The 25,872-nt window shown below is 41.9% G+C and overlaps 1 protein-coding gene across 3 annotated transcripts; it reads right to left on the bottom strand.

Moving 5' to 3' along the window:
• On the bottom strand, positions 1–22,171 carry LOC128380144 (heavy metal-binding protein HIP-like). 3 transcript variants are annotated; one of them, XM_053339848.1, is made up of 12 exons: positions 21,813–22,171; positions 21,691–21,732; positions 21,514–21,555; positions 21,393–21,434; positions 21,240–21,302; positions 11,453–11,494; positions 11,300–11,362; positions 10,290–10,352; positions 2,758–2,799; positions 2,605–2,667; positions 1,907–2,035; positions 1–441 (listed from the first exon to the last, which is right to left on the bottom strand). In XM_053339848.1, exons 1-12 carry the CDS (start codon positions 22,078–22,080, stop codon positions 161–163), a joined length of 1,140 nt encoding a protein of 379 aa, XP_053195823.1. In that variant the 5' UTR covers positions 22,081–22,171; the 3' UTR covers positions 1–160. The 3 variants fall into 3 exon arrangements, with proteins under 3 accessions (XP_053195823.1, XP_053195824.1, XP_053195825.1); XM_053339849.1 differs by lacking the exons at positions 2,605–2,667; positions 2,758–2,799; positions 11,453–11,494 and adding an exon at positions 20,576–20,638 and having other exon boundaries at positions 21,813–22,170; XM_053339850.1 differs by lacking the exons at positions 1–441; positions 1,907–2,035; positions 2,605–2,667; ... (2 more) ...; positions 11,300–11,362; positions 11,453–11,494 and adding exons at positions 18,362–18,776; positions 20,229–20,357; positions 20,576–20,638 and having other exon boundaries at positions 21,813–22,156.
• Positions 22,172–25,872: the final 3,701 nt, after the last annotated feature.

The raw sequence follows: 25,872 nt of genomic DNA, 5'->3' as shown, positions 1-25,872 counted from the left end.
TTTAACCTCATATTCATTCTTTTATTTCATATGTAGTTTGTTGCAGAGCAAAGTCAACACAGCAACAATGTGCATCCTTTCATATACACATGAATACTGTATGACTTGTTTATACACTATGCCAAACATTTGGGGGTAAATCAATTCTCATGTTTGAGTCTCACAGTGGATAAAGCAAAAATCCGTTAAAGGAAGTAAAATTCCTAGTATCATCGAATACAGTATGGCCAGCAGGTAAAACCAGATAGACCATGTCCCCCTTTTCCAGCTGAAGAACCAGTGAATTAGAAACATTTTCCCAGCCATTTGCATTGTGGTTATGAATGCTCAACACTTTCTTGTCATTTTGATGGAGAAAAACACGAGTGCTTACAACACCCCGGTTATCCAGTGTAGTGAATGAGAAGTAGTAGGCTCCTTTGACTGGGGCTGTGAAGACACCTGCAACAGAGGAGAAAATGAGTGAAGCTTTTTCCTGCTGTTGAACTACCTCTTCTCTGAGTTCAGTACGCTGTTGCTTCTCAATACTTTGGTCAGGCTGCTGTAAAGACGCTTTTCCACTACACAGTTCCAGCACGACTCGACTCGCCTCGACTCGGTTTTTTTTGCGTTTCCACTAGGGATAGTACCTGGTACCTGCTACTTTTTTACTACCTGCTCTGCTGAGGTTCCAAGCGAGCCGGGCCGATACTAAATGTGATGTCATCAGACTGCCGGCCTCTGATTGGTCAGAAGAGTCGTCGCTGGTAGAGTCATGAGCCGTCCCACACAAGAATCAAAGCCGGCATTTTTAAATACCGGCAACAGCGTTACAGCGATTCAGTTTCTCTTCTCTTGCTTTGTGTGAGACAGAAAGACACATACAGCAGCAAGTACACCATCACCTCCATGTCCTCCATTGTTTATGTGTTTGTGTCGCATATAAAATGAAGTCACGGCAGTTTCGCGGAGCCGTTTCTATGACGACCCCGCCCACGTTGAGTAGGTACCTTTTTGTAATGGAAAAGGTCGTTCCTGGAACCGTGCCGAGGCGAGGCTAGTTGTGCTGGAACTGTGTTGTGGAAAAGCGGCATAAGTGGGTTTGTCTAATCTGAAGGAATTGTTGTTCAGTGCTCTTGCTTTGTTAATATCACATTACTCAGTGACTGTATAGTCTGGCATCTAGACGAAACGAAGAAGAAGAAGAAGAAGAAGACAACGACAACAGCTCTGGCAAAAAAAAAGATAAAAATAGTACTTTTAATCAACAAATCTTTAACCCCCTGTAAATGCCATGCTAGTCAGCTAATGAACATTAGCCCCGCTAGTCTGCTAATAAACGTTAGCCCCGCTAGTCTGCTAATAAGCGTTAGCCCCGCTAGCCGGCTAAAAAACATTAGCCCCGCCTCCAGTTCGCTGACGTAATCGGTTCTTGCTTTAGACCAGCAAAGAGTTGGTGCTTGCTCTGGCTCCGTTCTGAGGCTCGGGGCTGGAGCTTTGGTGGTGGAAAAGCAAAGAAGCGGTGCTTAGCTGGGCTCTGAACTAGCTCCAGCTCCAACTCGGTGGAAAAGGGGTACATGAGAACCTTATCAGTCACCAAATGAAATGTAATTACATAACACAAAATTACACACATGACTCAATGCTGGCAAAGAACCAACAGCCTGGCTCAAACCCTCTGAGAGGACACAGAGAAACTCCATTAAAAGTGTTATGATGTACTGTAAAAGGTCAAATGGTTGAAATCTTAAAAGGGCCAATTCAAAGAGAAATGTCTCCTCCTCAGAAAGTGTGCAGCTGGAGCCATAGTGGAGAAAAAAGGTCATTACAAAAGATGGAGTGAAAGCTGTAACAATGAATACATATTAAAATGAGTTCATTACATTATAATAGTTCATTTGTGTGTGTAGCAGAAAGAGGTGAGTACCTGTAGTTTGACTGTAGCCCTGACCAAAGTTGGTGAAGACTTTACTGAACTTAAGTGTGATGTCAGTATTGAAGGGTCCAATCTGTCCGTCGTCAGTGAGACCAAGAGAGAACGCCACCTTTGGTTGGTCTGTGTGGATGTGAGAAGATTCACATAGAGGAAAAAAATAGCTCCACTTATAAACAGTTGATGAACTAATTGTATTGTGGCTTCATAGAAACTGATGTTACTCTGATCCTGTTGCATTATGACTTTGTGAACGGAGCATGGAGCTTGTGTGAGACGGCAGTACAAGCAGGCTGATTACTGGATGAAGTTACTCTTTAATAATGATAGAAACAGTTTACCTGCAATCTGTCTCTTGAGCTCCTCCACCTCGTTTTCACCGGCGTTCATTCTGGCCTCCAACACTGTCAACACATTTAACATTCATATTATTGTGAAGTATGTTTATGGTCAGCAGGTTTCAAGTTGTTAACAATATTATTTTATAAAATATAAATATCTACCTGCATTCTTGTATTCACTGATTGTCAGTCTGGCCTGTATGGCTGGAATAAAAGCAGTAAATTACTAAAAGTAATGTCTATGTGAACATTGCATGAATGTGTTGATCACTGTGGGAATGAACCTGTATTTTCCTGCTCCAGCTTCCTCAGCTCCACACTGTGTTCTTAATAATGATATAATCAGTTTACCTGCACTCTGTCTCTTGAGCTCCTCCACCTCGTTTTCACTGGCGTTCATTCTGGCCTCCAACACTGTCAACACATTTAACATTCATATTATTGTGAAGTATGTTTATGGTCAGCAGGTTTCAAGTTGTTAACATGATCACTATGGAGACTGACCTTTGTTCTTATCTTCCAATGATGTTACTCTGTCTAGAAGATCTGCAACAGAAGGCAAAATGAATAATCAGATTCCTAAAAAAAGAAAAGTGTTTACATGTTATTGATTGTCGTAGCTTACCTGTGTTCTCTCTCTGGAGCTCTTTGACCACATTTTCCAAAACTGTGAATACATTTAAAGTTTTTCAGTAAAAGCTTTGTTTTGAATCTTAGATATTAATATCAGTAAACATGTTAAAGAAGTTTGACAAGAAAAATAACCAGAAACATGAATTAATTTCATATTATTTTATAAAATATAAATATCTACCTGCATTCTTCCATTCACTGGCTGTCAGTCTGGTCTGTATGGCTGGAATAAAAGCAGTAAATGACTAAAAGTAATGTCTATGTGAACATTGCATGAATGTGTTGATCACTATGTAAATGAACCTGTATTCTCCTGCTCCAGATTCTCCATCTTGCTCTTGGTGTTCGTCAGCTCCACACTGTGTTGGATGGCCATGTCTCTCAGCTCCTTCAGCTCAGCCCAGATGTCAGGGGTGATGTTGGTCTGATCACTGGTTGATTTGACACCCAGGATCTCAGACTGAACCTCCGTCTGAGTGATGTCATTCCCTGTCAGCCCTCCACTCTCACCCTGAGCCCTCGTCCAGTACAGACAGAGCAGCAAAGCCAGAAAAGCTGCAGCACGCCTCATTGTGAAATATCACCTCTTTAGACAGCAAGATGCAGTCTGACACCACTCGTTCAGTTCCCGTCTTTATATCCATGTAAAACAGGTCACTGAACTGCTGTATGAGAATTAAACAGCTGTCTTTGATAACGAATGCAAAAATAACACCAAAGATCGTTCAACACTAAATGCAAACAAGAAGTTAGAACGATGTTCTTTCAAAACCATTGGCTGTGAAAATTTGTAGAGTGAACAGATGATAAAAGCAAAGTCAGTCATTTAGTTTTCATGTGTTTGTTTTTCCAGAGAGACTCTGCTGCTCTGTTTAAAGCTCCACAGAGTGTTACTGTAGGAGTTTGTGTTTAACTCTTACATACTGTTCATTTTCTGACTCATAATGAGTCCATACACCAATTCACATTCATAAATTCCCCGTCAGTCATTAATAAATGTTTGATCAAAACATTCACCATCACTATTTTATAGTCCAGAAGAACATTTTATAGAATATGAAGAAAACAAGAATTGTTTTTTTATATAAACACAAAAAAAATGTGTATCAGTTGAAGAAAAATGTAAAAAATGATTGATTTTAGTTCATACTGTGGGTGGCATTAGGAAAAGTCCAGCTAAAAAGACGTGTATAAGCTGTTTTTACAGCTCTTAAATGGAAAAATGGGGCAAATTTGAACAGTATGTAAGGGTTAACAAAAGTCCATACCATTGACATACCACAGACAAGTGTGTTGTTAACCACCCTGCCAAATTTCAATGATTAAAAAAGTCGCCACCGTTACCGTACTCTTCCGCTTATCCGGGGTCGGGACGCGGGGGTAGCAGCCTGAGCAGAGAAGCCCAGACTTCCCTCTCCCCAGCCACTTCGTCCAGCTCTTCCCGGGGGATCCCGAGGCGTTCCCAGGCCAGCCGAGAGACATAGTCTCTCCAGCGTGTCCTGGGTCTTCCCCGGGGTCTCCTACCGGTGGGACATGCCCTGAACACCTCACCAGGGAGGCGTCCAGGATTCATCCTGATTAGATGCCCGAGCCTCCTCATCTGGCTCCTCTCAACGTGGAGGAGCAGTGGGTCTACTCCGAGCTCCCTCCGGATAACTGAGCTTCTCACCCTATCTCTGAGGGAGAGCCCAGCCAGCCTACGGCGGAAGCTCATTTTGGCCGCTTGTACCCACTTGTGTGATCTTGTTCTTTGGGTCACTACCCAAAGCTCATGACCAGAGGTGAGGGTAGGAACCAAGATCGACTGGTAAATCCAGAGCTTTGCCTTTCGGCTCAGCTCTCTCTTCACCATGACGGATCCGTGCAGAGTCCGCATTACTGCAGACGCCGCACCGATCCGCCTGTCGATCTCCCGCTCCATCCTTCCCGCACTCTTGAACAAGACCCCGAGGTACTTAAACTCCTCCACTTGGGGCAGGATCTCATCCCCGACCCGGAGAGTGCACTCCACCCTTTTCTGGTTGAGGACCATGGACTCGGATTTGGAGGTGCTGATTCTCATCCCGGCCGCTTCACACTTGGCTGCGAACCAATCCAGTGAGAGTTGGAGGTCACGGTCCGATGAAGCCAACAGGACCACATCATCCGCAAAAAGCAGTGACCCAATCCTGAGGTCACCACACCGGACCCCCTCTACACCCTGGCTGCGCCTAGAAATCCTGTCCATAAAAATTATGAACAAGATCGGTGACAAAGAGCAGCCCTGGCGGAGTCCAACCCTCACCAGAAACAAGTCCAACTTATTACCGACAATGCGAATCATTATATCACCTATTGGCTGTGATGGTGATCCCACGTATATGATGTGTGTGTAAGGCAAGGCAGTTTTATTTATATAGCGGATTTCATACACAATGGCAACTCAATGTGCTTTACATAAAACAGAAACAATAAAACATACAATTAACCCCCCCCCCCGACACACACACACACACACACAATAGAAACAAAGTACAGAAAAATAGAAAGACATACATAAAATGCTAGAATTGAACATTAAATATAAGATTGCAGCATAAAATTATAAATTAGATTTAAAATCATTAAATGTAAATGTAAAGTGCGTTAAAAGATCTCAATTATAAGCACAGGAGAAGAGGAATGTTTTTAACCTGGATTTAAAAATGATTTCAGTTCTGCTGGTAGTTTGTTCCAATTGTGTGCAGCATAACAGCTAAAAGCTGCTTCACCAAAGGGTCCGCAGATATGGCCATTCTTTCACTCGACGCTGAAAAGGCATTGAGTGGCCATATCTGCTAGAAGTACTTAGACGTTTTGGATTTGGTGACTATTTTTGTAAATGGGTGGACATTCTGTTTTCTGATTCTACTGCAGAAATTTGCACTAATTACATAACCTCACATCCATTCGGATTGTTTCGTGGCACAAGACAGGGCTCTCCGCTTTCACCGCTGCTTTTTGTGTTAGCGTTGGAGCCATTGGCGATAACAATCCGAACTCATCCCATGATATGTGGTATCAACACGGGAGGCCTGGAACATCGAATTGCATTGTTTGCAGATGACGCTATAATATTTCTTTCGGATTTGAGAAAATCAATACCATCCCTTTTGGAGCTGTTGAGTGAATTTGGTGTCTTCTCTCGGTTTAAGGTCAACAAAGATAAATCTTCAATTATGATCTTAAATGAAAAAGAGAGAAAGAATCCTTTGATACCTCACCCTTTCATAAATGCAGTAGACTATTTTAATTATTTGGGTATCAAAATAACCCCAAAGATAGTTAACATTAGTTCAACAAATTATGAACCCATGTTAGCCTCAGTTTCAGAAAGCTTTACAAGATGGATGACCTAACCTCTCGCTCTACTGGGTAGGATTAATGTGATAAAAATGACAATTTTGCCTAAGTTTTTATATTTGTTCCAATCAATCCCTTTAGCTCTGCCACCCTCATTCTTTTCTAAAATCAGGAAGCTGATGTCAAATTTTATTTGGAGTAACAGGAAGCCGAGACTTAGATTATCTCTTTTATATTTGCCGTACGACAGGGGTGGATTACAATTGCCTAATTTCCAATGGTATTACTGGGCGGCCCAACTGAGGGCCACCATGTTCTGGTTTTCAGAGGAAATAGATTTGCCCTGGCTACATGTTGAGCTTTTGGCCTCGAGTGAATTGACCCTCAACCCTCGACCCTCAAGTTTTTTATACTCTTTTTTACCTTAAAAACCCTGTTGAAAAAAACAGTCAATCCCTTTGTGAAAAACACTATTGGGGTCTGGTATGAGGTACACAAATATCTAGATGACTTGCCAGTGTTATCTTGTTTTTCTCTGATCTGGGGCAATGACCTTTTTAGCCCTGCCAAAAATGATTTGGGATTTAAAAGTTGGCTAAAAAAGGGTGTAACTAAGCTTTTGGACCTTTATAAAGACAATACTTTGTCATCATTTGACGATCTAAAGGCAAAGTTCAATTTCCCAAACAAACACTTCTTTAAGTACTTGCAGCTTAGGAGTTTTATTTTGTCTCGCCTAAATCACTCAGTGCAACAACCTCAATTTTCCATACTAGAATCATTTTCTATGCAGAACTGTTTCGGTAAGGGGCGGGTTGCCCAAATATATAAAATGTTGGTAAATAACAATAAAAATAATTCGGAGAGAAGGAGACAGGACTGGATACAAGATTTAAACGAAGAAATATCACAGGAAGAATGGGGCACTATATGCTCCGAGGCCCAATCACAAACCATCAATACCCGATTGCGCCTGATCCAATACAAATGGATAATGAGATTATACACTACCCCTGTAAAATTGAACAGATTTAACCCTCAGATTCCAGATCTTTGTTTCAAGTGCAGTGAATACCAAGGTACCTTGTTCCATTGTTTATGGGAATGTTACGAAATTCAGAAATTTTGGAGACATACATTTGGGTGATACATTATATCTCACAGATTACCTCTACTTTGATCCCTCTGAACCCCAAATTGTGTGTTTTGGGTGTATATCCTGTTAATTGCATTTTGACTAGCAGGGAGTTTAAGATGGTAGATTTGGGTCTTCTTCAGGCCAGACGTTCAATTGCTATGTGCTGGAAGAATGTTAAAGGTCCTACCCTCTGCCTTTGGCTGAGAAATCTAACATCAACTCTGGCTCTGGAAAGACTCACCCATATTATCAGGAGGAAGACGTCTGCATTTAATGACATTTGGGAAAGATTTTTGAATTTTGTCAAACATGGAGATATTGATGATGCTTTGTAAATGAGAGTGTATATGTGAGGTGGAATGATGTGTTAGTTTGATACAATATGGGGATAAAAGTAAATGTCCAATGAGTTATGCTGCCTGTTTGTATGGGGAAGTTCATATGTTTTGTTGAGTGGATGTTGTCATATGTCTACATGGTTGTTATAATGATGTGTCTTAATGCAAAACTCTAATAAAGACATGTTTAAAAAAAAGAAAAGAAAAAAAAAGCTGCTTCACCATGTTTAGTTTGAACTCTGGGCTTCATTATCTGACCTGAGTCAGTAGATCTCAGAGCTCTGGGCTCAACTATCTGACCTGAGTCAGTAGATCTCAGAGCTCTACTGGGTTTATATTCTACTAACATGTCATTCATGTATTCTGGACCTAAACCATTCAGTGATTTGTAGACTAGTAGCAGAACTTTAAAATCTATTCTATAACTGACTGGGAGCCAGCCAAGTAAAGTTTTAAAATATTTGGAATGCTAATTAGGACATCCAGTTTGTTTTTGATGCTTATCCGTGCATCGTTTACATGATTTCATATATTTAAAATCTATTCTCTAGCTGACTGGGAGCCAGTGTAAAGACTTTAGAACTGGAGTAATGTGCTCTGATCTCTTTGTTCTGGTTCAAACACGAGCTGCAGCGTTCTGAATGAGCTGCAGCTGTTTAATGCTTTTTGTGGGTGTAAGTCAGAGCCACCTTTCATCCTACTGTCAGACTATTATCACTGCTAGTTTTTTGCAAAGTGAATGGCAGTGGATAAAGTTTGGATTTTAGGAAGTGACAGAGAACAGAAACAAAACTATATACAACATCAAATCAAATCTCTCCAAAGCAAAGAGAAATTCCTATGAAAGTAATGTTAAAGTATATCATATGTTTAGTGGATGACTCCAGTGATTAGACAGTAGGATTAGAACAACAGTCAGCTTTTTACTGACAAAGTCACTCCTTGTATTGTTGTTTTTCCAATGAGCTCAACAGGAAACACTAAGAGGGAATCTGATGCTACAAAGACTGTAAATGTGTCAGATATCACTGATATGACTAACTCACACTGATGAAGCTCAATAGAAGCTGATCAGATACTTTAAATGCATTTTTGCCCAAAATAACTGTGAACACACTGGATTTTGGTCCCTCATCACTTTCATCAAAAGCACATTTGAAGAAGATATTTTATTAGCCAGCATGAAAAGGAGGAATGATTTCAGTGAAGGAAACCTCTTTCAGTCTTCATATAAGCACCTGACTGCTGACATGAACAATTGTGAACCTATCCTTTAATGCTGAATTATCATCAGATCATCATTTGAACTAATGAATTGATAAATGGGATTCCAGTGTCTGATCTTTTTGTGTGTGTGTGTGTGTGTGTTGGTTTTCCCAGACTCAGGTTTAAATATCCCCAAATTAAAGTCAGAGAGAAGAACTTTAACCTCATATTCATTCTTTTATTTCATATGTAATTTGTTGCAGAGCAAAGTCAATACAGCAACAATGTGCATCCTTTCATATACACATGAATACTGTAGGACTTGTTTATACACTATGCCAAACATTTGGGGGTAAATCAATTCTCATGTTTGAGTCTCACAGTGGAAAAAGCAGAAATCCATTAAAGGTAGTAATATCATCAGTATCATCGTATACAGTATGGGCAGCAAGTAAAACCAGGTAGACCATGTCCCCCTTTTCCAGCTGAAGAACCAGTGAATTAGAAACATTTTCCCAGCCATTTGCATTGTAATTAAAACTGGTCAACACTCTCTTGTCATTGTGATAGAGATAAACACAAGTGTTTACACTAGACCGCATATCCAGTGTATTGACTGAGAAGTAGTAGGTTCCTCTGACTGGGGCTGTGAAGAGACCTGCAACAGAGGAAAAAATGAGTGAAGCTTTTTCCTGCTGTTGAACTACCTCTTCTCTGAGCTCAGTACACTGTTGCTTCTCAATACTTTGGTCAGGCTGCTGTAAGTGGGTTTGTCTAATCTGAAGGAATAGTTGTTCAGTGCATTGTTAACATCACATTACTCAGAGACTGTATAGTCTGTAAAAGTTGAGAGCTCTCAGTTACACATTCAGTGAGTCAGTTTGCATCCCAAAGAGAAATGTCTCCTCCTCAGAAAGTGTGCAGCTGGAGCCATAGTGGCGAAAAAAAGTCATTACAAAAGATGGAGTGAAAGCTGTACAATGAATACATATTAAAATAAGTTCATTACGTCATAATAGTTCATTTGTGTGTGTAGCAGAAAGAGGTGAGTACCTGTAGTTGGACTGTAGGCCTGACCAAAGTTGGTGAAGACTTTACTGAACTTAAGTGTGATGTCAGTATCGAAGGGTCCAATTTGACCTTTGTCAGTGAGACCAAGTGAGAACGCCACCTTTGGTTGGTCTGTGTGGATGTGAGAAGATTCACATAGAGGAAAAAAATAGCTCCACTTATAAAAAGTTGATGAACAAATTGTATTGTGGCTTCATAGAAATTGATGTTACTCTGATCCTGTTGCATTATGACTGTTTGAACGGAGCATGGAGCTTGTGTGAGACGGCAGTACAAGCAGGCTGATTACTGGACGAAGTTACTCTTTAATAATGATAGAAGCAGTTTACCTGCAATCTGTCTCTTGAGCTCCTCCACCTCGTTTTCACTGGCGTTCATTCTGGTCATCATATCTGTGAACACATTCAACATTTTTATTTTAAAGGAGATAATCTACCTAACTTGTCTCGTACTCTTCCACTTATCCGGGGTCGGGTCGCGGGGGCAGCAGCCTAAGCAGAGAAGCCCAGACTTCCCTCTCCCCAGCCACTTCGTCTAGTTCTTCCCGGGGGATCCCGAGGCGTTCTCAGGCCAGCCGAGAGACATAGTCTCTCCAGCGTGTCCTGGGTCTTCCTCAGAGTCTCCTACCGGTGGGACGTGCCCTGAACACCTCATCAGGGAGGCGTCCGGGAGGCATCCTGATTAGATGCCTGAGCCTCCTCATCTGGCTCCTCTCGATGCGGAAGAGCAGCGTGTCTACTCCGAGCTCCTCCCGGATAACTGAGCTTCTCACCCTATCTCTAAGGGAGAGCCCAGCCAGCCTACGGAGGAAGCTCAATTCGGCCGCTTGTACCCGCAATTTTGTTCTTTCGGTCACTACCCAAAGCTCATGACCAGAGGTGAGGGTAGGAACCAAGATCGACTGGTAAATCGAGAGCTTCGCCTTTCGGCTCAGCTCTCTCTTCACCACGACGGATCTGTGCAGAGTCCGCATTACTGCAGACGCCGCACCGATCCGCCTGTCGATCTCACGCTCCATCCTTCCCTCACTCATGAAGAAGACCCCGAGGTACTTGAACTCCTCCACTTGGGGCAGGATCTTATCCCCGACCCGGAGAGTGCACTCCACCCTTTCCGGTTGAGGACCATGGCCTCAGATTTGGAACTGATTCTCATCCCGGCCACTTCACACTCGGTGGGGAACCGATCCAGTGAGAGTTGGAGGTCACGGTCCGATGAAGCCAACAGGACCACATCATCCGCAAAAAGATAACTTTGTACATAACTGTGTAGCTAATAAACTAGCAGCTGTGTACTTTGCAGCTTACTGTTGTTCTTAATAATGATATAATCAGTTTACCTGCACTCTGTCTCTTGAGCTCCTCCACCTCGTTTTCACTGGCGTTCATTCTGGCCTCCAACACTGTCAACACATTTAACATTCATATTATTGTGAAGTATGTTCATGGTCAGCAGGTTTCAAGTTGTTAACATGATCACTATGGAGACTGACCTTTGTTCTTATCTTCCAATGATGTTACTCGGTCTAGAAGATCTGCAACAGAAGGCAAAATGAATAATCAGATTCATAAAAAAAGAAAAGTGTTTACATGTTATTGATTGTCGTAGCTTACCTGTGTTCTCTCTCTGGAGCTCTTCGACCACATTTTCCAAAACTGTGAATACATTTAAAGTTTTTCAGTAAAAGCTTTATTTTGAATCTTATATATGAATATCAACATGGTAAAAAAGTTTGACAAGAAAAATAATCAGAAACATGAATTAATTTTATATTATTTTATAAAATATAAATATCTACCGGCATTCTTGCATTCACTGGCTGTCAGTCTGGTCTGTATGGCTGGAATAAAAGCAGTAAATGACTAAAAGTAATGTCTATGTGAACATTGCATGAATGTGTTGATCACTATGTGAATGAACCTGTATTCTCCTGCTCCAGCTTCTCCATCTTGCTCTTGCTGTTCATAAGCTCCACACTGTGTTGGATGGCCATGTCTCTCAGCTCCTTCAGCTCAGCCCAGATGTCAGGAGTGATGTTGGTCTGATCACTGGTTGATTTGACACCCAGGATCTCAGACTGAATCTCCGTCTGAGTGATATCATTCCCTGTCAGCCCTCCACTCTCACCCTGAGCCCTCGTCCAGTACAGACAGAGCAGCAAAGCCAGAAAAGCTGCAGCACGCCTCATTGTGAAATATCACCTCTTTAGACAGCAAGATGCAGTCTGACACCACTCGTTCAGTTCCCGTCTTTATATCCATGTAAAACAGGTCACTGAACTGCTGTATGAGAATTAAACAGCTGTCTTTGATAACGAATGCAAAAATAACACCAAAGATCGTTCAACACTAAAAGCAAACAAGAAGTTAGAACGATGTTCTTTCAAAACCATTGGCTGTGAAAGTTTGTAGAGTGAACAGATGATAAGAGCAAAGTCAGTCATTTAGTTTTCATGTGTTTGTTTTTCCAGAGAGACTCTGCTGCTCTGTTTAAAGCTCCACAGAGTGTTACTGTAGGAGTTTGTGTTTAACTCTTACATACTGTTCATTTTCTGACCCATAATGAGTCCATACACCAATTCATATTCATAAATTCCCCGTCAGTCATTAATAAATGTTTGATCAAAACATTCACCATCACTATTTTATAGTCCAGAAGAACATTTTATAGAATATGAAGAAAACAAGAATTGTTTTTTTTATATAAACACAGGTCCATTTTGTACATTTTCAAAAAAAAAGTGTATCAGTTGAAGAAAAATGTAAAAAATGATTCATTTTAGTTCATACTGTGGGTGGCATTAGGAACAGTCCAGCTAAAAAGACGTGTATGAGCTGTTTCTACAGCTCTTAAATGGAAAAATGGGGCAAATTTGAACAGTATGTAAGGGTAAACAAAAGTCCATACCATTGACATACCACAGAAAATTATGTTGTTAACCACCCTGCCAAATTTCAATGATTAAAAAAATGGCCACCGTTACCGTTACCGTACTCTACCTCTTATCCGGGGTCGGGTCGCAGGGGCAGCAGCCTGAGAAGGGAAGCCCAGACTTCCCTCTCCCCAGCTACTTTGTCCAGCTCTTCCCGGGGGATCCCGAGGCGTTCTCAGGCCAGCCGAGAGACATAGTCTCTCCAGCGTGTCCTGGGTCTCCCCCGGGGTCTTCTACTGGTGGGACGGGCCCTGAACACCTCACCTGGGAGGCCTCCGGGAGGCATCCTAATTAGATGCCCGAGCCACCTCATCTGGCTCCTCTCGATGCGGAGGAGCAGCGGGTCTACTCCGAGCTCCCTCCGGATAGCTGAGCTTCTCACCCTATCTCTAAGGGAGAGCCCAGCCAGCCTACGGAGGAAACTCATTTCGGCCGCTAGTACCCGCTTGTGTGATCTTGTTCTTTGGGTCACTACCCAAAGCTCATGACCATAGGTGAGGGTAGGAACCAAGATCGACTGGTAAATCCAGAGCTTTGCCTTTTGGCTCAGCTCTCTCTTCGCCACAACGGATCTGTGCAGAGTCCGCATTACTGCAGACGTCGCACCGATCCGCCTGTCGATCTCCCGCTCCATCCTTCCCTCACTCGTGAACAAGACCCTGAGGTACTTGAACTCCTCCACTTGGGGCAGGATCTCATCCCCGACCCGGAGAGTGCACTCCACCCTTTTCCGGTTGAGGACCATGGCCTCAGATTTAGAGGTGCTGATTCTCATCCCGGCCACTTCACACTCGGCTGCGAACCAATCCAGTGAGAGTTGGAGGTCAACAGGACCACATTATCTGCAAAAAGCAGTGACCCAATCCTGAGGTCACCAAACCAGACCCCCTCAACACCCTGGCTGCGCCTAGAAATCCTGTCCATAAAAATTATGAACACAATCGGTGACAAAGGGCAGCCCTGGCGGAGTCCAACCCTCACCGGAAACAAGTCCGACTTATTGCCGGCAATGCGAACCATTATATCACCTATTGGCTGTGATGGTGATCACACGTATATGATGTGTGTGTAAGGCAAGGCAGTTTTATTTATATAGCGGATTTCATACACAATGGCAACTCAATGTGCTTTACATAAAACAGAAACAATAAAACATACAATTAACCCCCCCCCCCGACACACACACACACACACAATAGAAACAAAGTACAGAAAAATAGAAAGACATACATAAAATGCTAGAATTGAACATTAAATATAAGATTGCAGCATAAAATTATAAATTAGATTTAAAATCATTAAATGTAAATGTAAAGTGCTTTAAAAGAGCTCAATTATAAGCACAGGAGAAGAGGAATGTTTTTAACCTGGATTTAAAAATGATTTCAGTTCTGCTGGTAGTTTGTTCCAATTGTGTGCAGCATAACAGCTAAAAGCTGCTTCACCAAAGGGTCCGCAGATATGGCCATTCTTTCACTCGACGCTGAAAAGGCATTGAGTGGCCATATCTGCTAGAAGTACTTAGACGTTTTGGATTTGGTGACTATTTTTGTAAATGGGTGGACATTCTGTTTTCTGATTCTACTGCAGAAATTTGCACTAATTACATAACCTCACATCCATTCGGATTGTCTCGTGGCACAAGACAGGGCTCTCCGCTTTCACCGCTGCTTTTTGTGTTAGCGTTGGAGCCATTGGCGATAGCAATCCGAACTCATCCCATGATATGTGGTATCAACACTGGAGGCCTGGAACATCGAATTGCATTGTTTGCAGATGACGCTATAATATTTCTTTCAGATTTGAGAAAATCAATACCATCCCTTTTGGAGCTGTTGAGTGAATTTGGTGTCTTCTCTGAGTTTAAGGTCAACAAAGATAAATCTTCAATTATGTTCTTAAATGAAAAAGAGAGAAAGAATCCTTTGATACCTCACCCTTTCATAAATGCAGTAGACTATTTTAATTATTTGGGTATCAAAATAACCCCAAAGATAGTTAACATTAGTTCAACAAATTATGAACCCATGTTAGCCTCAGTTTCAGAAAGCTTTACAAGATGGATGACCTAACCTCTCTCTCTACTGGGTAGGATTAATGTGATAAAAATGACAATTTTGCCTAAGTTTTTATATTTGTTCCAATCAATCCCTTTAGCTCCGCCACTCTCATTCTTTTCTAAAATCAGGAAGCTGATGTCAAATTTTATTTGGAGTAACAGGAAGCCGAGACTTAGATTATCTCTTTTATATTTGCCGTACGACAGGGGTGGATTACAATTGCCTAATTTCCAATGGTATTACTGGGCGGCCCAACTGAGGGCCACCATGTTCTGGTTTTCAGAGGAAATAGATTTGCCCTGGCTACATGTTGAGCTTTTGGCCTCGAGTGAATTGACCCTCAACCCTCGACCCTCAAGTTTTTTATACTCTTTTTTACCTTAAAAACCCTGTTGAAAAAAACAGTCAATCCCTTTGTGAAAAACACTATTGGGGTCTGGTATGAGGTACACAAATATCTAGATGACTTGCCAGTGACTTTGCCCTGCCAAAAATGATTTGGGATTTAAAAGTTGGCTAAAAAAGGGTGTAACTAAGCTTTTGGACCTTTATAAAGACAATACTTTGTCATCATTTGACGATCTAAAGGCAAAGTTCAATTTCCCAAACAAACACTTCTTTAAGTACTTGCAGCTTAGGAGTTTTATTTTGTCTCGCCTAAATCACTCAGTGTAACAACCTCAATTTTCCATACTAGAATCATTTTCTATGCAGAACTGTTTCGGTAAGGGGCGGGTTGCCCAAATATATAAAATGTTGGTAAATAACAATAAAAATAATTCGGAGAGAAGGAGACAGGACTGGATACAAGATTTAAACGAAGAAATATCACAGGAAGAATGGGGCACTATATGCTCCGAGGCCCAATCACAAACCATCAATACCCGATTGCGCCTGATCCAATACAAATGGATAATGAGATTATACACTACCCCTGTAAAATTGAACAGATTTAACCCTCAGATTCCAGATATTTGTTTCAAGTGCAGTGAATACCAAGGTACCTTGTTCCATTGTTTATGGGAATGTTACGAAATTCAGAAATTTTGGAGACATACATTTGGGTGATACATTATATCTCACAGATTACCTCTACTTTGATCCCTCTGAACCCCAAATTGTGTGTTTTGGGTGTATATCCTGTTAATTGCATTTTGACTAGCAGGGAGTTTAAGATGGTAGATTTGGGTCTTCTTCAGGCCAGACGTTCAATTGCTATGTGCTGGAAGAATGTTAAAGGTCCTACCCTCTGCCTTTGGCTGAGAAATCTAACATCAACTCTGGCTCTGGAAAGACTCACCCATATTATCAGGAGGAAGACGTCTGCATTTAATGACATTTGGGAAAGATTTTTGAATTTTGTCAAACATGGAGATATTGATGATGCTTTGTAAATGAGAGTGTATATGTGAGGTGGAATGATGTGTTAGTTTGATACAATATGGGGATAAAAGTAAATGTCCAATGAGTTATGCTGCCTGTTTGTATGGGGAAGTTCATATGTTTTGTTGAGTGGATGTTGTCATATGTCTACATGGTTGTTATAATGATGTGTCTTAATGCAAAACTCTAATAAAGACATGTTTAAAAAAAAGAAAAGAAAAAAAAAGCTGCTTCACCATGTTTAGTTTGAACTCTGGGCTTCATTATCTGACCTGAGTCAGTAGATCTCAGAGCTCTGGGCTCAACTATCTGACCTGAGTCAGTAGATCTCAGAGCTCTACTGGGTTTATATTCTACTAACATGTCATTCATGTATTCTGGACCTAAACCATTCAGTGATTTGTAGACTAGTAGCAGAACTTTAAAATCTATTCTATAACTGACTGGGAGCCAGCCAAGTAAAGTTTTAAAATATTTGGAATGCTAATTAGGACATCCAGTTTGTTTTTGATGCTTATCCGTGCATCGTTTACATGATTTCATATATTTAAAATCTATTCTCTAGCTGACTGGGAGCCAGTGTAAAGACTTTAGAACTGGAGTAATGTGCTCTGATCTCTTTGTTCTGGTTCAAACTCGAGCTGCAGCGTTCTGAATGAGCTGCAGCTGTTTAATGCTTTTTGTGAGTGTAAGTCAGAGCCACCTTTCATCCTACTGTCAGACTATTATCACTGCTAGTTTTTTGCAAAGTGAATGGCAGTGGATAAAGTTTGGATTTTAGGAAGTGACAGAGAACACAAACAAAACTATATACAACATCAAATCAAATCTCTCCAAAGCAAAGAGAAATTCCTATGAAAGTAATGTTAAAGTATATCATATGTTCAGTGGATGACTCCAGTGATTAGACAGTAGGATTAGAACAACAGTCAGCTTTTTACTGACAAAGTCACTCCTTGTATTGTTGTTTTTCCAATGAGCTCAACAGGAAACACTAAGAGGGAATCTGATGCTAAACAGACTGTAAATGTGTCAGATATCACTGATATGACTAACTCACACTGCTGAAGCTCAATAGAAGCTGATCAGAGACTTTAAATGCACTTTTGCACAAAATAACTGAACACACTGGATTTTGGTCCCTCATCACTTTCCTCAAAAGCACATTTGAAGAAGATATTTTATCAGCCAGCATGTGTCACGGCAGTCTGTATGATTGGACCCACAAGTTCAGACACAAACCCACCTCAGAGGTGGTGGTGATAAACCAGTTTATTGCCAAGAAACAGGTGGGAACAGATGCACAGGGCGATGGAGATGGACCAGAAACCGGTTGGTGGGGAATCCAGAGGAAGCAGGGACAGATATGCTGGGAGGGAGGCTGGCGGGCTGGTGGAGCAGAGAGAGGTTTCCAGGGACACCATGACGGAGCAGGTGAGTTGATTGGTCCAGGAGCTGAAGACAGGGAAACAACAATCAATAAATGCTATGAAAACACTGAAGAAGAGACAAGAGACAAGGCACTATACCACTGTGGGTAAGCAGACGATCTGGTGACGAGTGGAGGACTGAACCAGGATTTATGGACGAGGTGAGTAGATGCAGACGAGGCTCCATTGATTTCAGGTGTGCAGGTAAGTGTTCCAGCTCCGCCCAGCTCCAGACCAACCTCCAGTCCGAACACACACACACAAGACAGACACACCCAACACCGAAAAGGAGGGGGAAACTGGGGGAAATGGAAAACACGCAGGAAATCCTGACAGCATGAAAAGGAAGAATGATTTCAGTGAAGGAAACCTCTTTCAGTCTTCATATAAGCACCTGACTACTGACATAAAAAATTGGGAACCTATCCTTTAATGCTGAATTATCATCAGATCATCATTTGAACTAATGAGTTGATAAATGGGATTTCAGTGTCTGATCTTTTTGTGTGTATGTGTTGGTTTTCCCAGACTCAGGTTTAAATATCCCCAAATTAAAGTCAGAGACAAGCACTTTAACCTCATATTCATTATTTTATTTCATATGTAGTTTGTTGCAGAGCAAAGTCAACACAGCAACAATGTGCATCCTTTCATATACACATGAATACTGTATGACTTGTTTATACACTATGCCAAACATTTGGGGGAAAATAATTCTCATGTTTGAGTCTCACAGTGGAAAAAGCAGAAATCCGTTAAAGGTAGTATAATCATTAGTATCATCGTATACAGTATGGCCAGTAGGTAAAACCAGGTAGACCACATCCCCCTTTTCCAGCTGAAGAACCATTGAATTAGAAACACTTTCCGAGCCATTTGCATTGCGATTATGACTGCTCAACACTTTCTTGTCATTGTGATGGAGATAAACACGAGTGTTTACACCAGACCGGGTATCCACTGTAGTGAATGAGAAGTAGTAGGCTCCTCTGACTGGGGCTGTGAAGACACCTGCAACAGAGGAGAAAATGAGTGAAGCTTTTTCCTGCTGTTGAACTACCTCTTCTCTGAGCTCAGTACGCTGTTGCTTCTCAATACTTTGGTCATGTTGCTGTAAAGACGTTTTTCCACTACACAGTTCCAGCACGACTCGACTCGTTTTTTTTTGCGTTTACACTAGGGATAGTATCTGGTACCTGCTACTTTTTTAGTACCTGATCTGCTGAGGTTCCAAGCGAGCCGAGCCGATACTAAATGTGACGTTGACAGACTGCCGGCCTCTGATTGGTCAGAAGAGTTGTCGCTGGAAGAGTCATGAGCCGTCCCACACAAGAATCAAACCCGCCATTTTTAAATACCGGCAACAGCGTTACAGTGATTGGTTTCTCTTCTCTTGCTTTGTGTGTGACAGAAAGCCACATACAGCAGCATACACCATCGCCTCCATGTCCTCCATTGGTTATGTGTTTGTGTCGCATATAAAATGAAGTCACGGCAGTTTCGCGGAGCTGCTGCTATGACGACCCCGCCCACGTTGAGTAGGTACCTTTTTGTAATGGAAGAGGTCGTTCCTGGAACCGTGTCGAGTCGAGTCGAGTCGTGCTGGAACTGTGTTGTGGAAAAGCGCCATAAGTGGGTTTGTCTAATCTGAAGGAATTGTTGTTCAGTGCTCTTGCTTTGTTAATATCACATTACTCAGAGACTGTATAGTCTGACATCTAGCTGAAACGAAGAAGAAGAAGAAGACAACGATGATAGCTCTGGCAAAAAATGATAAAAATAGTACTTTTAATCAACAAATCTTTAACCCTCTGTAAATGCCATGCTAGTTAGCTAATGAACGTTAGCCCCGCTAGTCTGCTAATAAACGTTAGCCCCGCTAGCCGGCTAATAAACGTAAGCCCCACTAGCCCGCTAATAAACATTAGCCCCGCCCCCAGTCCGCTGACGTAATCGGTTCTCGCTTTAGACCAGCAAAGAGTTGGTGCTTGCTGTGGCTCCCATTCTGAGGCTCGGGGCTGGAGCTGTGGCGGTGGAAAAGCAGAGAACCGGTGCTTAGTTAGGCTCTGAACCAGCTCCAGCTCCAACTCGGTGGAAAAGGGGTACATGAGAACCTTATCAGTCACCAAATGAAATGTAATTACATAACACAAAATCACACACATGACTATTGAGTCATGTGTGTGATTTTGTGTTATGTTGGCAAAGAACCAACAGCCTGGCTCAAACCCTCTGAGTGGACATTAAAAGTGTTGTACTGTAAAAGGTCAAATGGGTGAAATCTTAAAAGGGCCAATTCAAAGAGAAATGTCTCCTCCTCAGAAAGTGTGCAGCCGGAGCCATAGTGGAGAAAAAAAGTCATTACAAAAGATGGAGTGAAAGCTGTAACAATGAATACATGTTAAAATGAGTTCATTACATTATAATAGTTCATTTGTGTGTGTAGCAGAAAGAGGTGAGTACCTGTAGTTGGACTGTAGACCTGACCAAAGTTGGTGAAGACTTTACTGTACTTAAGTGTGATGTCAGTATTGAAGGGTCCAATCTGTCCGTCGTCAGTGAGACCAAGAGAGAATGCCACCTTTGGTTGGTCTGTGTGGATGTAAGAAGATTCACATAGAGGAAAAAAATAGCTCCACTTATAAACAGTTGATGAACACATTGTATTGTGGCTTCATAGAAACTGATGTTACTCTGATCCAGTTGCGTTATGACTTTTTGAATGGAGCATGGAGCTTGTGTGAGACGGCAGTACAAGCAGGCTGATTACTGGATGAAGTTTCTCTTTAATAATGATATAAGCAGTTTACCTGCACTCTGTCTCTTGAGCTCCTCCACCTCGTTTTCACTGACGTTCATTCTGGTCATCATATCTGTGAACACATTCAACATTCATATTTTAACCCTCCTGTTGTCCTTGAGTCAAGGAAGGAAGGGAGGGAGGAAAAAGGAAGGAAAGGAGGGAGGGATGAAGGATGGAAGGGTCCTCCCTTCCATCCTTCCTCCCTCCCTTAACCAGAAGGAAGGAAGAAAGGAGGAAGGAAGAAAGGAGGAAGGAAGGGAGGAAGAAGGAAGGTAGGAATGAAACAAGGAAGGAGGGAGGGAGAAAGGAAAAGAGGAAGGGAGGAAGGAAGGAAGGAAGGAAAGAAGGAAATAGAAAAGAAAGAAGGAAGGAAGGAAAGAAGGTGGGAGGGAGGAAAGAGAGAGGATGGGAGGAAAGAAGGAAGGACAGATGGAAGGAAGGAAGGACAGAAGGAAGGAAGGAAAGAGAGAAGAAGGGAAGGAAGGACAGATGGAAGGAAGGAAGGAAGGACATATGGTAAAAAGGAAAGAAGGAAAGAAGGAACAGTCAAAACAGACGGAGGACGACAGGAAGGTTAAAGGAGATAATCTACATAACTGTGTAGCTAATAAACTAGCAGCTGTGTACTTTGCAGCTTACTGTTGTTCTTAATAATGATATAATCAGTTTACCTGCACTCTGTCTCTTGAGCTCCTCCACCTCGTTTTCACTGGCGTTCATTCTGGCCTCCAACACTGTCAACACATTTAACATTCATATTATTGTGAAGTATGTTTATGGTCAGCAGGTTTCAAGTTGTTAACATGATCACTATGGAGACTGACCTTTGTTCTTATCTTCCAATGATGTTACTCTGTCTAGAAGATCTGCAACAGAAGGCAAAATGAATAATCAGATTCATAAAAAAAGAAAAGTGTTTACATGTTATTGATTGTCGTAGCTTACCTGTGTTCTCTCTCTGGAGCTCTTTGACCACATTTTCCAAAACTGTGAATACATTTAAAGTTTTTCAGTAAAACCTTTGTTTTGAATCGTAGATATGAATATCAGTAAACATGTTAAAGAAAAATAATCAGAAACATGAATTAATTTTATATTATTTCATGAAATATAAATATCTACCTGCATTCTTCCATTCACTGGCTGTCAGTCTGGCCTGTATGGCTGGAATAAAAGCAGTAAATGACTAAAAGTAATGTCTATGTGAACATTGCATGAATGTGTTGATCACTATGTGAATGAACCTGTATTCTCCTGCTCCAGATTCTCCATCTTGCTCTTGCTGTTCCTCAGCTCCACACTGTGTTGGATGGCCATGTCTCTCAGCTCCTTCAGCTCAGCCCAGATGTCAGGGGTGATGTTGGTCTGATCACTGGTTGATTTGACACCCAGGATCTCAGACTGAATCTCCGTCTGAGTGATATCATTCCCTGTCAGCCCTCCACTCTCACCCTGAGCCCTCGTCCAGTACAGACAGAGCAGCAACGCCAGAAAAGCTGCAGCACGCCTCATTGTGAAATATCACCTCTTTAGACAGCAAGATGCAGTCTGACACCACTCGTTCAGTTCCCGTCTTTATATCCATGTAAAACAGGTCACTGAACTGCTGTATGAGAATTAAACAGCTGTCTTTGATAACGAATGCAAAAATAGCACCAAAGATCGTTCAACACTAAAAGCAAACAAGTTAGAATGATGTTCTTTCAAAACCATTGGCTGTGAAAGTTTGTAGAGTGAACAGATGATAAAAGCAAAGTCAGTCTTTTAATTTTCATGTGTTTGTTTTTCCAGAGAGATTCTGCTGCTCTGTTTAAAGCTCCACAGAGTGTTACTGTAGGAGTTTGTGTTTAACTCTTACATACTGGTCATTTTCTGACTCATAATGAGTCCATACACCAATTCACATTCATAAATTCCCCGTCAGTCATTAATAAATGTTTGATCAAAACATTCACCATCACTATTTTATAGTCCAGAAGAACATTTTATAGAATATGAAGAAAACAAGAATTGTTTTTTTATATAAACACAGGTCCATTTTGTTTCAGTTGAAGAAAAATGTAAAAAATGATTCATTTTAGTTCATACTGTGGGTGGCATTAGGAAAAGTCCAGCTAAAAAGACATGTGTATAAGTTTTTTTTACAGCTCTTGAATGGAAAAATGGGGCAAATTTGAACAGTATGTAAGGGTTAACAAAAGTCCATACCATTGACATACCACAGAAAAGTGTGTTGTTAACCACCCTGCCAAATTTCAATGATTAAAAAAGTCGCCACCGTTACCGTACTCTTCTGCTTATCCTGGTCGGGTCTAGGGGGCAGCAGCCTGAGCAGAGAAGCCCAGACTTCCCTCTCCCCAGCCACGTCGTCCAGCTCTTCCGGGGGATCCGGAGGTGTTCCCAGGCCAGCCGAGAGACATAGTCTCTCCAGCGTGTCCTGGGTCTTCCTCGGGGTCTCCTACCGGTGGGACGTGCCCTGAACACCTCACCAGGGAGGCGTCCAGGAGGCATCCTAATTAGATGCCCGAGCCTCCTCATCTGGCTCCTCTCAACTGTAAATGTCTGTGCAAAGGTTTTGAAAAGGTTTCACAAAACTACATAAACGACAAACTCACTTCATCATGAGAACCTTATCAGTCACCACATGAAATGTAATTACATAACACAAAATCACACACGACTCAATGCTGGCAAAGAACCAACGGCCTGGCTCAAACCCTCTGAGAGGACACAGAGAAACTCCATTAAAAGTGTTATGATGTACTGTAAAAGGTCAAATGGGTTAAATCTTAAAAGGGCCAATTCAAAGAGAAATGTCTCCTCCTCAGAAAGTGTGCAGCTGGAGCCATAGTGGAGAAAAAAAGTCATTACAAAAGATGGAGTGAAAGCTGTAACAATGAATGCATATTAAAACATCTAACAAACAAATTAAAATTAGCTAATTACATTATAATAGTTCATTTGTGTGTGTAGCAGAAAGAGGTGAGTACCTGTAGTTGGACTGTAGACCTGACCAAAGTTGGTGAAGACTTTATTGAACTTAAGTGTGATGGCAGTATTGAAGGGTCCAATTAGTCCGTTGTCAGTGAGACCAAGAGAGAGACCAAAGACCACCTTTGGTTGGTCTGTGTGGATGTAAGAAGATTCACATAGAGACAAAAAATAGCTCCACTTATAAACAGTTGATGAACACATTGTATTGTGGCTTCATAGAAACTGATGTTACTCTGATCCTGCTGCATTATGACTTTTTGAACGGAGCATGGAGCTTGTGTGAGACGGCAGTACAAGCAGGCTGATTACTGGACGAAGTTACTCTTTAATAATGACAGAAACAGTTTACCTGCAATCTGTCTCTTGAACTCCTCCACCTCGTTTTCACTGGCGTTCATTCTGGTCATCATATCTGTGAACACATTCAACATTTTTATTTTACAGGAGATAATCTACCTAACTCATCTGTCCTCTTCCGCTTATCCGGGGTTGGGTCGCAGGGGCAGCAGCCTAAGCAGGGAAGCCCAGACTTCCCTCTCCCCAGCCACTTAGTCCAGCTCTTCCCGGGGGATCCCGAGGCGTTCCCAGGACATGTCCTGGGTCTTCCTTGGGGTCTCCTACCGGTGGGACGTGCCCTGATCACCTCAGCAGGGAGGCGTCCGGGAGGCATCCTGAATAGATGCCCGAGCCTCCTCATCTGGCTCCTCTTGAAGCGGAGGAGCAGCGAGTCTACTCCGAGCTCCCTCTGGATAACTGAGCTTCTCGCCCTATCTCTAAGTCACTCTTCCCTCACTCGTGAACAAGACCCCGAGGTACTTGAACTCCTCCACTTGGGGCAGGATCTCATCCCCGACCCGGAGAGTGCACTCCACCCTTTTCCGGTTGAGGACCATGGACTCGGATTTGGAGGTGCTGATTCTCATCCTGGCCGCTTCACACTCGGCTGTGAACCAATCCAGTGAGAGTTGGAGGTCACGGTCTGATGAAGCCAACAGGACCACATCATCCGCAAAAAGCAGTGACCCAATCCTGAGGTCACCAAACCGGACCCCCTCAACGCCCTGGCTGCGCCTAGAAATCCTGTCCATAAAATTATGAACAGGATCGGTGACAAAGGGCAGCCCTGGTGGTGTCCAACCCTCACCGGAAACAAGTCTGACTTATTACCGGCAATGTGGACCATTATATCACCTATTGGCTGTGATGGTGATCCCACGTATATGATGTGTGTGTAATGCAAGGCAGTTTTATTTATATAGCGGATTTCATACACAATGGCAACTCAATGTGCTTTACATAAAACAGAAACATTAAAACATACAATTAACACCCCCCCCCCCCACCCCCCACAATAAGAACAAAGTACAGAAAAATAGAAAGACATGAAGATTCATAACATAAAATCTATTCTATAGTTGACTGGGAGCCAGCCAAGTAAAGTTTAAAAATATTTGGAATGCTAATTAGGACATCCAGTTTGTTTTTGATGCTTATTCGTGCATCGTTTACATGATTTCATACATTTAAAATCTATTCTCTAGCTGACTGGGAGTCAGTGTAAAGACTTGAGAACTGGAGTAATGTGCTCTGATCTCTTTGTTCTGGTTAAAACTCGAGCTGCAGCGTTCTGAATGAGCTGCAGCTGTTTAATGCTTTTTGTGGGTGTAAGTCAGAGCCACCTTTCATCCTACTGTCAGACTATTATCACTGCTAGTTTTTGCAAAGTGAATGGCAGTGGATAAAGTTTGGATTTTAGGAAGTGACAGAGAACAGAAACAAAACTATATACAACGTCAAATCAAATCTCTCCAAAGCAAAGAGAAATTCCTATGAAAGTAATGTTAAAGTATATCATATGTTTAGTGGATGACTCCAGTGATTAGACAGTAGGATTAGAACAACAGTCAGCTTTTTACTGACAAAGTCACTCCTTGTATTGTTGTTTTTCCCAATGAGCTCAACAGGAAACACTAAGAGGGAATCTGACGCTACAAAGACTGTAAATGTGTCAGATATCACTGATATGACTAACTCACACTGATGAAGCTCAATAGAAGCTGATCAGAGACTTTAAATGCACGTTTGCACAAAATAAGTGAACACACTGGGTTTTGGTCCCTCATCACTTTCATCAAAAGCACATTTGAAGAAGATATTTTAGTAGCCAGCATGAAAAGGAGGAATGATTTCAGTGAAGGAAACCTCTTTCAGTCTTCATATAAGCACCTGACTGCTGACATGAAAATATGTGAAACTATCCTTTAATGCTGAATTATCATCAGATCATCATTTGAACTAATGAGTTGATAA

This window comes from Scomber japonicus, chromosome 19 (assembly GCF_027409825.1).
Source record: "Scomber japonicus isolate fScoJap1 chromosome 19, fScoJap1.pri, whole genome shotgun sequence".
Taxonomy (NCBI): domain Eukaryota; kingdom Metazoa; phylum Chordata; class Actinopteri; order Scombriformes; family Scombridae; genus Scomber; species Scomber japonicus.
The sequence above is the reverse complement of the archived record's forward strand: the minus strand, read 5'-3'. Positions and strand labels throughout refer to the sequence as shown.

Coding starts and splice junctions, on each gene's coding strand:
- LOC128380144 (XM_053339848.1), bottom strand. CDS start 22,080: ATGAGGCGTGCTGCAGCTTTTCTGGCGTTGCTGCTCTGTCTGTACTGG. Junction 11,495..21,239: donor GCTCAAGAGACAGAGTGCAG/GTAAACTGATTA, acceptor CTTCTGTTGCAG/ATCTTCTAGACCGAGTAACA. Junction 11,363..11,452: donor ATTGGAAGATAAGAACAAAG/GTCAGTCTCCAT, acceptor ATGTGTTGACAG/TGTTGGAGGCCAGAATGAAC.